Source organism: Phascolarctos cinereus, unplaced genomic scaffold, assembly GCF_003287225.1.
Source record: "Phascolarctos cinereus isolate Bilbo 61053 unplaced genomic scaffold, phaCin_HiC Scaffold_726;HRSCAF=1367, whole genome shotgun sequence".
NCBI lineage: Eukaryota > Metazoa > Chordata > Mammalia > Diprotodontia > Phascolarctidae > Phascolarctos > Phascolarctos cinereus.
In genome coordinates, this window is record NW_027556098.1 from 185,804,799 (window position 1) to 185,822,219 (window position 17,421).

At 36.3% G+C, this 17,421-nt stretch overlaps 1 protein-coding gene across 1 annotated transcript in view; it reads right to left on the bottom strand.

Annotated features, from left to right (window-relative positions):
* Window positions 1-17,421, bottom strand: part of CCDC150 (coiled-coil domain containing 150) — a 120,808-nt gene that overhangs the window by 42,093 nt on the left and 61,294 nt on the right. Inside the window, exons 16-19 of the mRNA XM_020993626.2 lie at window positions 12,960-13,088; window positions 11,458-11,627; window positions 7,397-7,490; window positions 6,544-6,713 (exon numbers count right to left, since the gene is read on the bottom strand). Of these exons, the coding sequence (XP_020849285.1) occupies window positions 6,544-6,713; window positions 7,397-7,490; window positions 11,458-11,627; window positions 12,960-13,088 (563 nt within the window). The remainder of the gene's footprint in view (window positions 1-6,543; window positions 6,714-7,396; window positions 7,491-11,457; window positions 11,628-12,959; window positions 13,089-17,421) is intronic.

Below are 17,421 nucleotides of genomic sequence, written 5' to 3' on the forward strand. Positions count from 1 at the left end.
CAGGGTTTCTGGCTAAAACAGAAACAATTGCTATTTACACTCACTCTGAGCCATCAAAGCCCAAACAATGACCAAGGAGGCTTGGGCTGGGACCTACTGTTGGCCAATCATTGAGAGCCAGAGTGATCTGGGTTTAAGGCATGGTCCTTAAAAAAGAAATTTACCCATAAACCCCAAAATATCTTGCAAAATTTCAGCCATCAAAATTTATATTCCTTTGGGCAGAGCAATGCAAGTAAGGGTATGATTCCCTTTGTGGACAGAGGGAGGGAAGGAAAGAAGGAAGAAAAGAGGAAGAAAGGAAGAAATGAAGAAGGAAGGAAGGAAAGAAGGAGATGTGTTACTCAACTGGAACTGGCCAGTTTGGTCCACAGTGGGGCAGCTACTACTACCCACAGATTGCTGTTTGTCCTCTGTTCTCAAAGAAAACCATGACATCAGGAAGGTGCTGTCATGATTTGCAAGTGAATTAGCACCTAGATGTTACTTGAAACTAAAAGAAACATCTATCAGTCAAGAAGCATTTATTAAGCATCTACTATATGCTAGGCACTGTGTTAAGTGTTGTTGATACAAATACAAAAAGTGAAATAATCTCTACTCTCAAGGAGCACACATTCTATGGGTGAGATTACACACATATCTCTTATATATATACAGAAGAAACCCTAAATAAATACAAGGTAGCAAACAGTTAAGGAGTGAGGACACCAGAAATTGAAGGAATCTGGAAAGGATTTAATTAGAAGATGGTGCTTGAAATCCACCTCAAAGGAAGTGAGGGATTCTGTGATGTAGATGTGAACAGAGAGCGTACTCCAAGCATGAGTGATGACCAGTGCAAAGGAAATTGGGATAGAATGCTGTCGTGAGGGAACATCTCACTTTCTTTGCAGATCAATGAAAAATATCAATTGTCCTCCATACTTTCTGGAAAGGATATCCTCTGACTTCTATAATTTTTTCCTAATAGGTCTCATGACCAGCTCTCCTAGAAAATGTGGCAAACTGCTGTAGGTCTTCCCAGAGACTCCTGGGACTTTATTTTAAAATAGTATTTCCACTTTCTTTTTCTAATTTGCTTGACTTCCTTTGATGGGCAATTAAGGTCTTCATCCAAAAGCCTCAATGCAAATAAGTTAAATATACTGACTAAAGTTGTAGTCTTGTTAAGATTCTCCAGTAGAATCCAAGTATCTGTTTGGTACCTCTTCCTATTTCAATGTTCTCCTACTGATCAGATTTTAGATGCCTTTTTCTCTGTAACTGCTCCTTATGTTCTTAAGGTCTATGACTCTGAACCCTGTTAAAATGTAAACACCCCCAGGAGGGGCAACACCTTAAACCAGGAATTCTTGACCTTTTATGTCAAGAATTGGACCCCTTTTTGGTAATTTGGTAAAGCCAATAGACCCTCTCTCAAAATGATAATTTAAATGCATAAAATATATTAATTATCAAAATATTTTTAAAAGTTCAAGGGCCCCAGCATAAGAAGCTCTGCCCTAATATCTTGACTTTTAATTTGAGTACTCAGAACAAGTTTCATAAGGGGGAAGATGAAAGCTTATGAGAAAGATACCAGGTATCTAAGAGCTGTCCTGGAAAGTGAGGTGTATTAAAAAGAAATACAAATATAAAAAATGAAATAAGCCTCAAAGGAAAACTTTACTTTTTCACAATTTTTCATTATTGCTCAGCTAGTTATATTTATTTGCATAACCACAAATCTAAAATACTCTAATATTTCTATTTCTTAGCAAAACTTTATAACTGGTCTCCATCTTTCATGGATCTCCACCTCATTACTATATTGCCTCTTCTCTTGTCCCACCCATCTTTTCTAGGTTGAATTTCCCTAATCCCATCCCAATCCTAACCCTATAACCTTACCAATAGAGACCTAACTGAAATTTTCCCATCTATTACTAGAGGAATAAACAGCCACATATGATAATAACTGTGTAACAAATCACTGTAGGTTGCAAAAATTTAGCATCAATGGCCAGAACTGTATAACAGAAGCTTGATACCCTCCATAACCTAACAGAAGAGAAATTTTATACTACAAATACAAACCATAAAATATCCTTGATAATCCAACAAATAAATTGTAGTGGTACCAGAGAATCATCACAGAAAAAACAAACTGCTGCCCCTAACCATCTTGCCAATGATAATGACCTATAAAAATCTATGAACATTTTAATAACAGTCACTATACTGAATACTCAAATTCTAGACTATTTGAATGAAAAGATTTTAAAATATAGAGACTTCGCAAAAGAAATCCAATCTATATGGGAGCAGGATGAATTATATATCTATTATCCTAATTAGAGACAGCTAGGTGGCACAGTGGATATGATGCTGGACTTGGAGTCAGGAAAATCTGAGTTCAATCTGGCCTCATATACTTACTAGCTGTGTAACCCTGGGCAAGTCATTTAACCTTTGCTTGCCTCAGTTTCCTTTTCTGTAAAATTCTGTAATAACAGCACTTATTTCCCAGGGCTTTTGTGAAGATAAAATGAGACGATATTTGTAAAATGCTTTGTAAAGTGATAATACATTCTAGTTATTATTATTATTATTGTTATTATTCTTAAGTACTGTCTACTACTGGAGTTGTCTTAGGGATGCTTTGAATGAATCTGGAGAAGATGAGCTAATGTCCCACAACTTTTTTTATATTTATATAATATTTATATATTTTTATAAAAATTAATTACCTTTTCCATCTGTATAATATTAAATATATAGTATGCCAAGTACTAAATATAACACACAGATAGTAGGATAGCAACTTGTCCCAGGTCAATTTCTATTTGAACTCCACATAAGATAAGAAGAATGAGAAAACAGTAATGGTAATACATGAAGAATCAGTGTTTTCCTCAGTACAGGAACCTATGGGAATTCCTATCAGCAGTGCAGGTAAGCCAACCAAGACTCAGGAGAGATGCACTAAGGAATTGCCTGAGAAGGTAAATGACTTGTCAGGCCGCAGAGCGAGAGTCAGAAATGGGATTCTGAACCTATATCTTTCCTTATAAACTCCTAAGTACCAAATACATGTTAGTTATTATCAATGCAATCATTATTATTTTTGTTGTTATTATTGGCATAAAAGGAACATTGCATAGTGGATACAGTGGAATCAAGACTACAGAAAGTTAAAAGAATTACTTATTCTTATTTATGTTAAGGAGTTTATTCTTTAGATTAGATAGGCCGAAACCCTCTACAAATATGGAAGTAAATACAAAATAATTACAAGGTAATTTGGGTGAGAGGGTGAAAAGTATTGAAAAGATCATAGAAGTGTTTGTGTAGAAGGTGGCACTTGAACTGAGCTTGGAAAGAAATTCTAAATTCTGTGGTGGGTGAAAGATGAAGTAACTGAGGAAACAAAGGTTTGCTCTTCTGAGTATATTGATTTATTAAGAAATGTATGCCAATTGCCCAACAAATTGGGACCAGGCCCCTTTCTTAGCTTAGGGCTGGACCCTGAATACAGGGGGAATCAGACTTTTCTACATTAAAAACAACCAAATAAGGCCAATTAAATAAAAGGAAACAATACAACATTAAGTTGGACTTTCCAAGTTGGGAAAGGGAGAGTGAACAGGCACAATTTCCTGAATTCAAAAAAAGAAGCGTACCACTCTCCCCAAGTGTCTGTAAATAATCAAAGGAGGGGCAGCTAGATAGCACAGTGGATAGAGCATCGGCCCTGGAGTCAGGAGGACCTGAGTTCAAATGTGGCCTCAGACACATAACACTTATTAGCTATGAGACTCTGGGAAAGTCACTGAACCCCAATTGCGTCACCAAAAAAAAAATAAAGGAACATAGAAACAGTAAGTGGTTGATTAATATGGTGCCACTTTTATTTTTAAATTTATTTATTTTTAGTTTTCAAGATTTACTTCCACAAGATTTTGAGTTTCAAATTTTCACCCCATCTCGCCCCTCCCCCCACTCCAAGATGGCATGCATTCTGAATACCCCTTCCCAGTTTTCAGATAAGACATATGGGTTGCTTGAAATGTATGTATGTGTGTATATGTGTATACGTGTGCGTATGTATGTTTACAAACTCCTTGCATGAAACTTTGGATCTGATTGAGTTTTTGGTTAGCATAACCTAGATCCTTTAATTAAGTATCTCTAAGCAGCAGGGAGATATGGTCCACTTTCCCAATCATGCAGGGTTAGGATTAACTAATGCATTAAAGTTTTCTCTCAATTCCTACAATTGAATAAAGTTTTCTAACAAGACAGAAATTGGACTAGACCCTTAATTGAAAAGAAACAAGCTAGCTCCAGAACTGAGTCAAAGGATGAAGTCAGTAAGATTCATTCACTTCCACAATTAACCACTTGCTGTCCTAATCCCCTCAATTTCCTCAGTTCTATGAAGTAGAAATGAGGAGTACAGCTGATTCTCATCACTGGTGGTATATTCTATCAAGTTTCTGTGAACACAGAATGAGTGAATGCTAAACCATTGCTCACAGGGGAAATACAGGGTTAGGTTCCTGTGAGCCTCTGCTCCCAGCATTAACTTTAGCACTTTCTTGAGTGGCTATGAATTTTCTCTTTTCTTTTTTGCATATACTGTATTGTAAATTCATTAACATTGAGCTCACAGCCAACAGCACTGTAACTCATGCTGAGTGAAGCTTATCTAACACGTGCATTTTCTTTGTTAAGGCCTGTCACAGCCTTCTTATCCTTAGGAACACTAAATAGCACTTCGGCACTAAATAGCACTACTCTTGGGGACATTACAAACAGTGAAATCACCAATATGAAGTACAAAAATTTAAAAACTGGCACTAAACAGACTGCAAAAAGGACACTTGTTTACAGTAAGAGAACACTGCCTTATTTAGCATCAGCTGAGAATGTGTGTGTTGGTGACTCAAATTTTTTGCCACTCTGTGTACATCCAGGAATGAAGTTTAAGTGCTATGAGTTTTGATTTTGAGATTACAAATGAATTTCAGCAAGCAGATAAATTTCACAAACACAGCATTGGTGAATAATGAGGATCATCTGTATATTCTGGGTATGGGGGACAGCCACTGCAAAAACACGGAGACACAATGAAATATTGTGTGTGAGGTCCATCAAGAGAATGCATGAAGGGGATTAATAACATAAAGTAAGACTTGAGAAGCAAATTGGAGCCAGATTTTCAAGGTTATTAAATGTTAAACAGAGAAGGGTGTTTTTGACCATAGAAGGAATAAGGAGAAATGGCATGACCAGATCAATATTTTAGGAATATCACTTTGGATACTTATGTGGAGGATGGATTGGAGTGGGAAGAGACCCGAGGCAGAAATCCAATTAGGAGGCTATTCAGATGGCCCTGGATAGAGGTAATAAAAATTTGAAATACAGTGGTAGACATGTAAGTAGAGGGGAGACAGATGCAAGAGATGTTCTGGAGATAAAAACTGACAAGACTTGGCAACTATATGGGATGAAGGACAGTAAGGAATTAAGGAAGACTCTAAGGCTGTGAACCTGGGTGACTGGAAGGAAACAGGAAAATCTGGAAGGGTAAAAGAGTTTTGGGGAAAAGATAATGAATTCAGCTTTGGACATTTTGAGTTTGAGATGTCTATGAGACATTCTGTTTGAAACGTCCAACAGCCAAACAGTTGGTGATGAGAGACTGGAAATGAGGAGAAAAACTAGGGATGGATATATAGATCTGAGAGCCATTTGCTTAGAGATAATAATTGAACTCATGTAAGTTGGTGAGGTCACTGAGAGTGTAAAGTGATGCATGTAAAGTGCTTTGCAAATTGTAAAGTGATATATAAAAATTAGTTGTTATTACTGATCTGTGTCCTGCCTGTCAAATGAATGGTTGCTGTTTTCTCTCCAAGCCACTATACTGTACAACCATTTCTAACAATAGTTGTCTTCTACAGTTTTTTCAATAGGTTAAAAAAAGACTATATAACTTTTCATCATAATATAAAATGTGAATAGAACTCTAAGTATATTTTTAAAAATTATCCTTTCTTCCTACTACCCTTTCCTCTGTGACACACATCATTAAGGGGGTTGGGGGGAATGTTTGTATACAGTTAGCATTTTTCCTAGGTAGAAATTCTCTAAAAAATTCTAGCAGAATTGAAAGAGGATTGAAAGTATTTTATTTTATGTCTGATTTCCTTTAGATAGACTGATTTCTTTTAGACTCATCCTAATGTAATTTAGGCTGTGGACACATGAGATGCTTGGTCTTTCTCATGGCCTAAATCTTATTAGCGACCTGAAGGAACCGAGAACAAAAGGATTACTTAGTAAACTCCATGCTCAGCTGAGTCATTTCACTGCCATCTGGCAGCTACTCCACCAGTATTCAAATGACTGCATTTAAATCATTAATAAGCTGGTGGTTACTTTGTTATTCGTGGCTTGGAATGGAAATGAAAATCAGTTATCAAGACAAAAGAAGCAAATTTACTTTTTGTAAGCCCTTCCTTAACTTTATGACAACTGCATTGCCCTTACTTGTAATTTTCCAAAGTTTGCTGCTCAATTTCTTTGCTGTCCAATTTCTCTTGAATACGGTCCAGCATCTGTTGGAGTTGGCCATTAGTTTGTAGAGCTTGTTCCAAGCTCAAAGCAAGCTTCCTATTGTCTTCTCTGGACACATCTAGTGCATTATGCAGTGGTTCCACCTGAAAGAAGAGGGCAACAGTAAGCTCTAATTTCCTTGAAGTATGTATGAGGAATATCTATGTACCTTGTATACTCATATCACTTTATCAAGCAGAAATGATTGGTTAGAAAACAAAGCAAAGATCCCAGATGTCTTTGTTGGTATGGTGACAACATGTAGAAATGTATAATGGGTATATATTTGATTTCTAAGAATTCGCTATCCTTTTGAGTAAATAGATTGATCCTATTAGAGGTAATTGAAAGAATTTGCCTGTAAAAAGCTTTGAATATATAGCTAGTGGATACATTTTAGATTCTCTTGACTGAAGTTACAAGTTCTTTTCTCAATCCTTTAACTTCTGAATTTTAAAAATATATTAAATGCAAAAAATATTAACAGTAGAAGACAGGATAAGAATAATTATAATAACTGACATATGTAGAACTTTAAAGTCGTCATGTACAAAAGAGAGTAAAGTTAATTTTGCTCCAGGTCTTACAGTGACATTATACCACTTACTTCATGGAGCCTGTTTTCCATTTGTAAACTTGCCACTGACAAAAGTCATCTTTTAGCAAAAAAGGGAATTTACAAGATTCTTTTTCATTCAGTTTTCCAGTTCTTCAAAAAACTGTGGTTCAGACATTTCCCATAAAATAAAAAATTTCATTTTATCACCTATGAAAACTTGGCCTCTACCTCACTATTGTGCTGGGCTTCTACAATAAGGAGCCTGGATTGCCATTCATCCAATTCTGCTTCTAACTTCTGTACCTTCTGCTGATTTAGAAGCCTAAAAATTTAAAAGAGAACAAAAATGACTATTGCAAAGATAATCTTGATGTAAAACAAATTTGTTGGGAATCAATAAAGTAATGTATATTAAGGCTTTTGAGCTGATGAAAACTATTACCTAACTTCCAAATGCTAAGTCTGTGGGGGGCAGTTATTAGCCTCAATTTCAACTAGTAACAGATTAAATAATATTCCTAAATTCCCATAGTCAGTGTGTCAATCAATAGTCATCCAGACAACAAATGCTTACTAAACACCTATGTGCCAGGCACTGTGCTAAGTGCTAGGAATACAAAAAGAGTTTTGCAAAAGACAGTTCCTATTCTCAAGGAGATGATAAGATAATGTGGGAGACATCAAGCAAACAAATATGTATAATAAGCTATACACAGGATGAGTACAAAAGAGGGAAGGAATTAAACTTAAGAGGGGTTGGGAAAGGCTTCCTTTAGAAGATGTGATTTTAATTCGGACTTGAAGGAAGCTGGGGAAGCCAGTAGGTGGAGATGAGAAAGGACAGCATTCTAGGACAGTCAGAGAAAATGCCCAGAGCTGAGGGATGGAAGGTCTTGCTCTCTGCAAGGAGGCCAGTGTCACTGGATCAAAGAGTACTTGTGTTAAGGAATAAGGTGTAAGAAGACTGCTAAGGTAGGAAGGGGCTAAGTCATGCAGGGCTTTGAATGACAAACAGAGCATTTTGTATTCAATCTTGGAGGCATTAGGGAGCCACTGGAGTTTATTGAGTATGGTGGCGGAAATGGTTGAACCTGTGCTTTCCAAAGATCATTTTGGTGGCTGAATGGAGGCTATATTGGAGTGGCTACAGACTAGAGGCAGGCAGACCCCACCAGCAGGCTATTGCAATAGTTGTCATGAAGTAATGAGGGCCTACACTAGAGTGGTGGCAGTGTCAGAAGGAAAGGAGAAGGATTTGAGAAAGGTTGCAAAAGTGAAATCAATAAGCCTTGGCAACAGATTGGATACGGGAGAATGAGAGATAGTTGGTAGTTGAGGATGACACCTGGGGTGAGAGCTTCAGGGACTGGAAGGATGATCTAGCCCTCTACAGTAACAGGGTAGTGAGGAGTGAGGAGAGTTTAAGGGAAAAGACAATGAGTACGTGGAATAATTCAGATCAGAAACTATGGGGCAGAGAATTGAATGCAAAAAACTGAGTTTTCCATTACTTTTTAACTCTTTATGGTTTCTAGGTATACCACTGTGCAAAAAGTAGATACTTATAACATGTCATCGATTGACTTATGATAAGCACTATTTTCCAAGGATCTACTAGATTATTCAGGAGTGAAGAGATGATCCATTTTCAGCAGGGGCCCTCTCTTTGCCAAAGCTAGTTGTAAACCCACTCTTATTTCCAGGGAACTTGCACTTTGATCAATCCCTCATTCTGTCTTCTTTTCAGTCTTTCTTTGTCCAAAGGCTCCTTTACTGTTGCCTACAAACATGCCCAGCCCTCCTCCATTCTCAAAACAAACTTCCTGTGACCTTGTTGTTCAGTTGTTTAGTTGTGTTTGACTCTTTAGGACCCCCTGGACTATAGCATGCCAGGCCCTTCTATCCTCCACTGTCTCCAGAAGTTTGTCCAAGCTCATGTTAGTTGCTTCCACGACACGATCTATCCATCTCATCCTCTGTCATACCTTTTTCCTTTTGCCTTCAATCTTTCCCAACATCAGGGTCTTTCCAATGAGTCCTATCTTACCTCAAGCTATAAAACTGTAGCTTGACTCCTTTTTGTAGCCAAAAACCTAGAAAAAGCTCCCTACAATCCTGCCTCCACTTTCTCACCTCCCACTCACTTTTCAACCCTTTGCAATCTGGCTTCCACTCCCACCACTAGTGCTTCAGTGGTTCTCTGTTGGCATTTAAAGCCACAATCTAGCTCCAGACTACCTCCTCATAAATGACAGTGAATATCCTTACCTCCACATCCTTGCCAGGCTATCTCCAGTGCCTTTCTCTTATTTGCCTTTTCTTACTGCCAGCTCCTTCCAACCTCTGCAATCTTACTGGTGAACCCTCTTAGAAATCATTTTGTATATATCCTGTATTTACTTATTTGTGAACCTGTTGTTACCTTCCAGCAAAATGTAAACTCCTGAAATGCAGGGACTATCTTCCTCTTGCATTTTTATCCCCAATACCTGGGGCAGAGCTTGTAAGAGACCAGATACCTAATAAGTGCTTGCTAACTCTGCTGGGGAAAGTGGACAGCATCTACTATAATGATGCCAGTGGTTTTTTTGCTTGTCTGACTTTGTAAACCAGACCAATGGCCTCAAACTCAAATAGAAATGGATCCTAATTACATTTTAGTTTGGTTCAGCTACACTCCAGTCTGGGCAGCATGCTGTGTGTTTGACACCTATTAGTAAATTAAGTAGGGGCAGCGAAGTGGGCCACTAGATGCAGTGCTAGTCCTGGAGTCAGGAAGATTCATCTTCCTGAGTTCAAATCTGACCTCAGACACTTACTAGTTGTGTGATCCTGGACAACTCACTTAACCCTGTTGGCCTCAGTTTCCTCATCTGTAAAATGAACTGGAGAAGGAAATAGCAAACCACTCCAATATCTTTGTCAAGAAAATCCCAACGGGGCTATAAAGAGTCAGACATGACTGAGGAATGACTGAACAATGACTAAATTAAGTAATTATTTTTAGTAATTATTAATATATTAAAAATTATTAATTTGACACCTATATAACTATATTAAGCACAAAACCATATTTAAGATCAATGTTTTTTCTAGTTTGATTCTCCTCCAAAAGGTTATTAGCTGACACTTATTTTTCTCCCCAATAGAACTCCTTTAAATATGGTTTCATTAAAATTTTTTATTGATGTATTTTATCTTTTATACAACAATCTTTTCTTCTCCTTATTAAAAAGAAAAAACAGCTAGACAAAAGTGACTGACAAAGTTACCTCATCTGACAGCACATGCAACATTATATACAGATGTATTATCCTTCACCTCTCTGAGAAGAGGGAAATGTGTTTCATCATCTGTCCCCTGTGATCAAGATTAGGTATGTGATGTGGTTTCAAGTGATAACAAAAAATGTTTTTAAGGCCCTGTTATCTATGGAGCATGTATTTTCAAACTCATAAAGGAGTTACAATTTCAGCTGATCTACTTAAAGTCTATGACAAAAAAGTAGTCTTTAGCTCTCAGAACTGATCACCTTAGAAGTTTATTTCTGATATATAATTCTAATTCAACAGCCAGATTCAAATGTATGCGTACATATTTTTAAGATTAATCTGCATGATTAACACTTTCAATCCACAGAACAATAAATCAAGCCCTGATTTTTAGTAATTGCCAATTTCTTTCTTTTTTTTTTTTTTTTGGCTAGACAACAGGGTTAAGTGACTTGCCTACAGTCACACAGCTAGTAAGCATCAAGTGTTTCAGGACGGATTTGAACTCAGGACCTCCTGACTCCAGGGCCTGTGCTCTATCCACTGCCACCTAGTTGCCCCATGATTGCCAATTTCTTAGGTGTAAATGCTCACATTGAAAAGTTAAAAATGGGCTGGTAGGCTAGTTAGAGCTATCTCTAGCACGGCCTTAAGTTCCACCCAGAGTGGGTATTTACTTTGAATTACCTTTATAACTATACTTGATAGACCTGAAGTCAGGATGAGTAAAGCTATAATCCATTCATCAAATAACAATTCTAGTTTATTGGAGAATTTGTGCTGAAGAAGATTAATCGCAAGCATTCCATTATGTTTCATTTTGCTCCAATACAATGAAATCTGAAATTGGATTTCTGAAAACCACATTCACTTCTACCTCTGACCTGAAAAAATATGCTTATTCTTCAAATGCCATATTATTAGCCTCCAAAAAAGGCAAAGGTAAAAAGTAATTTTATAACACTGGATAAAAAGAAGGAACGTGGAGAAAAATTAGACAAATGAAATCTTAGATACCTCTCTTTCTTGAGGTCCGAAATCTCTGAATCCCTCCTCCCTAATTCCATCTGCACCTTCTCCAGAGCTCCTTGCATTTTACTATGAGAAGCTAGTACATTCTCCAGCATGATTGTGACTTTGCAGTTATCTTCCTTAGCCTCTGCCAGCTGTCGCTGAAAATTTCCCATCTAATGTAAAATCAAATAAGAGGGACAAGTTTGATTGCAATAAAACTGGTGCTTTACCAACCTTGTTTCTGAGTCTTCAGAGGGCCAATGCATGTATGTGGAAGGCAGCATGCTTCGGATTATTTTTCAATGTATATAGACAAATGCATGATAGGATGCTGGGGAGAAAAAGAGAATCCTGTGGGTTTTAAAAAATTTCTTCCATTCAATTGTGTGCCATATCATCCTATGTAAAAAAAGCTTGGCTCTGCTCTTCATTATGAACTGAAAAATTATCTTAGAACAATATAATGGATAGCCCTCTCCACAGTGTAAATCTTTCAGCAATTGATATCAAAGAGAAGGGTCCTAAGCTGTGTTCTTAAGAATGACGCTGCAAAGTAGGAACAGTATTAAGGTATAAATTTTTTAAAGTTTATTGATTTTTTTTTTACATCACCTTCATTTCCAAAAATGTCCCTCCCTTCCCTTCCCCAGTGGATCATCACTTGTAACAAAAGTAGAGGGGAAAAAAGGCATTCAGCAAAACTAACAAACATATCATCTAAATCTGATGCAATGATCTATACCCAGAGGATCCCCCTTTCCATCCCACTCCCATTATCTGCAAAGAAGAGAGGGAGGAATGCATTTTCTCATCTCTTCTTCAGATTTGAGCTTGATTGTTAAAATTACATAGCATTTAGGTTGGTTTTTTTTGTTGTTGTTGTCATTGTATTGTTTCCATTTATGTTGTTTTGGTCATGTATACTGCATGTTTTGTTCTGCTTACTTCATTCGGCAGCAGTTCTTACATGTCTTCCTATGCTTCTCTGAATTCCTCATATTCATAGCTTTTTATGAAGTAGTAATAACATTCCATGACATTCCTGCACCACAATTTGTTTAACCATTCCCCAGTTGATTGGCATCTACTTTGTCTTAATAGTTTGACTTTTTAAATTAACATTAGCTCTCTATTACATTAACATAAACATCAAAGGGCAAGTTATTTTCATTTGGGGCCTAAAGGTTTTAAACAAAAACTCCAACAGAGAAAATGTCTGGCTTCTTTCTTTGACTTTCTAAGTCAAAATCTAAGTCACAGATAAAAAAATTAGGAAAAAAAAAGGATTTTGGAGGGAAAATACTTCAAAGGTAGTTTAAAGCTATCTTTCCTTTAAGGGGTAAAAAACATCGAGCAGGTTAGAGACAAGTCTATTTTTTGTTTAGTTTTCCTCCTTGCCAACTATGGCAACAACATAAGGAATGTGGCTCATGAAAAGTTTTCGCTCATGTTTCAGTAACAGGATATTTCCCACCCTTTCAAAAAAGATTTGCCAATTTCCTTGCCTTGCTCCTTTCCCTTTCTTCCAAAGCCTCCAGGTGCCCCCTCATTTTATGACTTTCTCTTGACGACACATCACGGGATTTAATTGCCCGAGAAAAATCGTCTTCATTCTTTTCAAGAATAGTTTGCATCTTATGAGAAAAAAAGAAATGATTAATACTTTGCAAAATATAGGAGGTGAATGATCAGAATGAGAAACTTAGGGCAATTTAGAAAATAAATGTTAAAAATATTAAAACAGTATTAACAATAGTCACATTTTCTGGATTTTACAAAAGATAAAATTTTCCCCTCATGATGGTTTGTTATAGTTACAAGGAAATAAATACATGGGCAAAAATAGCTTATAAATTTCATACAGAGACTGCACTGGGAATAAATAAATAATTTTAATGAGATTATAATGTAGAACAAGGAAGAAATTAACATTATTTACGCTCTTTTTTTTAAAATACAGGTAACTTTTTTGGAGGTGACAGGGAAATGAAGACTTGCTTAATAGAACTGAAACAGCTTAGAAAGTAGCATTACATCAGAGTAATAATGAAGCTGGAAATGCACAGGGATCACAGACAGAGTTGGAAGGTATTTTACAGGTCATCTAGTCCAATCCCCTCATTTTTCTGTCAAGTAAATAGACCTAGAGGGGTTAAGTGATTTGTCCAGTGTCACACAAGTAGCAGAGAGAGGTTGTGAACTCAGGTCCTCTGGTGCTAAATCCAGTGCTTTATCTACTGCAGAAATTCTAACTAGGACTAGTTTATTTTCTACTGGGTAATAGAAAAACCCCCAACAGCAACAAAAGACTTTTTTGTCCTCAATTTTTTCCCTTTTTAGTATATCAAGTAAATTTCACTAGATAATCATTATTTTGAAAATTATTTTTTCCTTAAAGATTTTTTTTCCTTTAACTTTTTTCTTTTCAAATATTTGAAGTTTAGTATTCTTGGAGTGAAACTCAATTGACTCAAAGGGAGGGGTATTGCCTTGTAGATTCTAATACCCCAGCTTTTTCCCAGGAAAGGTACAAAAAAAGAAGTGTCATTTTGCCAATTATCACCATGGTTCAAGGTCTTACCAAACGCACCCACAAATTCCTGTTTTAAGCTTTAATACAACCATTAACAGCAATATATACACCAGGGTCCTTCTTACTGTAATGTTTACAGAAAGCATGCAGAACTCAACACTTATATTAATTTCCTTCTATTTTTAATATCAATTGAAGATGTTTTACCAGAGATGTTTAGCTCAAACCTAAACATACTTTTCCATGCTCAATTATTTGAAATAAAATTGGAAGTTGCATAGAAATAGTCAAATATTTAAGTAGAATAAAATATAATTACAAAATCATTTAACCAAAGCTTTGTTAAATGAAATATATCCTGAGTTGAGTTTGGAGATATCTAAAAATGTAAATTTTTTTTCTAAAAATGACATTTAAAACATCTCTTCACCTCCACCTCTTGAAATAATGACATTCCTTCTACAGTTTCACATACTACATGATGCCTTTCCAGATCTCTCCAGTTGTTAGTGTTCTCTTCCATCATGTACAAAATTACTTTGTATTTATATACTTTTTATATGTTTTGTATTTATTTAACTGCATATTTGTTATTTCCCTACAATAAAAGATAACTCCTTGAGATCAGAGACTATTTTTCCTTTTGTATACATGCACTTATAGGATTAAAATTGTCAAATTTTATATCTTGATCTCCAAAGTAAAAAAGTGATTACATGACATTAGCCAGAATTGGAGCTGATATCTATCTAAACCCTCCCTTATGTTTTCAATTTCAGTATGATCTGTTTCTTATATAATTAAATCTTGTTGGTATGTTGAAAGGCCCCTTTAAGTATTACCTTTGTATATTTTCACTTACTGTATGAATTTTTCTTGGTTTTATACTTGGAAATGTAATAAGGTTCCTAATCATCATTTTAAATGCTCATGGTCTTCACTCACCAAATCTCTTTTTAAAATTTCAGATGTTTCTTCAGTTGTTAATGGTCTGGCAGCCAGAATATCTATTTTACCTTCCAGCCTTCCCTCCATGGTCTTAATAGCATTCAAAAGAGTCTTCAAAGAGACCTTTGAGTCCCCCAGATTCTGAGGGGACTTCACAGAAGGTAAGGAAGTTGCAAAACTGACTCGGCGTGAAGGACTCGAAATAACACTGGGCAAACCAACAGTTGAAATTCTTTCCTTTCCAGTGTTTAAAGTAGGCCTAGCAGAACTTTCAGTGGACTTTGCAGACATTGGTCTTTCCACAGATTTCTTTCTTCTTGATGGAAAAACCATTTTAGAATAATTTAATCAACAAAAACACGATTTTTTTGGAGGTAGACACTTAGCAGAAATTACTTAAATGTTTAGTCCAACTTAATAGTAGAAGATATTTAGAAGATGAAGAAATCACACTTCAGAGAATACCCTACTGAAGACTAAGACCTATGTAATTTCTTAAGCTAAACTGTCAAAACACTATCTTCAGTGTAACTTGTCCAATGAAGTCTCCTTTTACAATTTTGTGACCTTATCGCTCATCACCATGATCAGACAGTTGATTGGAACTTTAAGTGAATTCTGTGTGAAGACAAATTGTAAGTCATTGGTTGCCAGGCGCCATATACACAGAATTTTTGCTTCTAAATTAAAGGCAACATGGAACAGTGGAAAAACATCAGACTGGCAGTCAGGGGACTGGAAGTATAGTTCTAATATTGTTGTGTGACTGTAGCTGAGTCACTTAATTAATCTGAGATTAATCAATTAATCAACCAATTCAGATAAGGGCTTAGACTAGATGATCTTGAAGATCTTCTCAGGATGCCATGATTTTAAGTTTTATTTTAAAAATTCAACTCACCCCATCAATAATACTTACCAGCCACTTCCTCACTGGGCTGCCTACATTCTAGTCATCATCCACACCTCTCTTACCCTACCACTAACTTGGAATACGTCCTGGAACAGAAGGTTCTGATAGGTGAGATTTTGACTTATTTTGCAGGAAAACTTGGCCTTCACCTCACTTTCTGGACAGCTACACAGCATGTTTCTGTGGAAGAGGTCCCCCTCTTCCTTTTCTAGCTCTCTTTTACGTATAGTCTTTTCTGATTAAAATGTATAGGGCACAGTTTGTCTTGTTTGCTTGTATTTGTGTCCCCAGAACTTACAACAGTGGCTGGAATATAGTAACTGTTTAGTAAGATAAATACTTGCTCTATCTATCTATCTATCTATCTATCTATCTATCTATCTATCTATCTATCATAATGATAATGATGAGCTTACAAAGTCTTGTCTTCACAATTTGGCTTCAAGCTATCTTTTTCAAACTCTACATTTCAGCCAACTAACCTACTTGCTGTTCTCTGTACCTGGCCCTGCATCTTCTCCCTCTATTTTTGCACAAGTCCCTCATCTCTCCAATACTCTTTCCCCTCACTTTCACCTCTTGAAATTACTATTTTCCTTCCAGTTCAAGTGCTACTTTCTACATGAGGCTTTTCCTAATCTTCCCAATTATTAGTGTTGCCTTCTACTACCTACAAAACTACTTTGTGTGTGTGTGTATGTTCTTTTAAAAATATATTCATGGTCTTTTTTTTTTTTGCATTAGTCACTTCCCATTAATTGCTTTCCCCTCCCACCACAGAGCCCTTTCTTCTACCAGATAAATAGTCAAGCAAGATGAATCAAAACATTTACCATATCTGAAAAAATATGTTTCATCCCTTACCTGTCTAGTCCATGACCTCTTTGCTGAGAGTCAGGAGACACATTTTAATATTTGTATTTTTTAAAATTAAAAATTTAAATCAGCAAAAACCTACCTTCTCTTCCTCACACTTCCCTCCCACCCCTAATTGAGGAAGAAAAAAACACAGTAGTTCGTAGCCTCTGTTACAAAAATGTAGAATCAAGCAAAACAAGTTCTTGCATTGTCAGCGTTCAAAAAAATGTCTCACTTGGCACTGAGTTTTTCACCTATTATGAGAAGGGTAGCCTGTCCCATCATGAGTCCTCTGGAATAGTGGTTGGTCATTGTGCTGATCAGAGTTCCTAAGTCCTTCAAAGTTGTTTATTTTTACAATATTATTATTACTGTTCTCAATTTACTATGTATAAGTTTATATGACTTTCTGGGTTTTTTTGGAAACCATCTCCTTTATAAATGTTTTAATACCACAATAGTATCCCATCACATTTATATATCATCACTTGTTCAGATATTTCTTCAGTTGATGGGCACCCCTCCATTTTCTAATTTTTTGGCACTGCAAAAAGAGCTGCTATCAATATTTTGGTACATTACTGAAGCTTGTTTAGCTTAGGACTAATACTTCCCTCAATCTACCTTATTCTTGTTCCCCCTTTTCCCCACTTTTCTTGTTAAATGAAATTATTTCTGTCTTCATTGTGTGTATTCTTACCTCCTTTGATCAAAT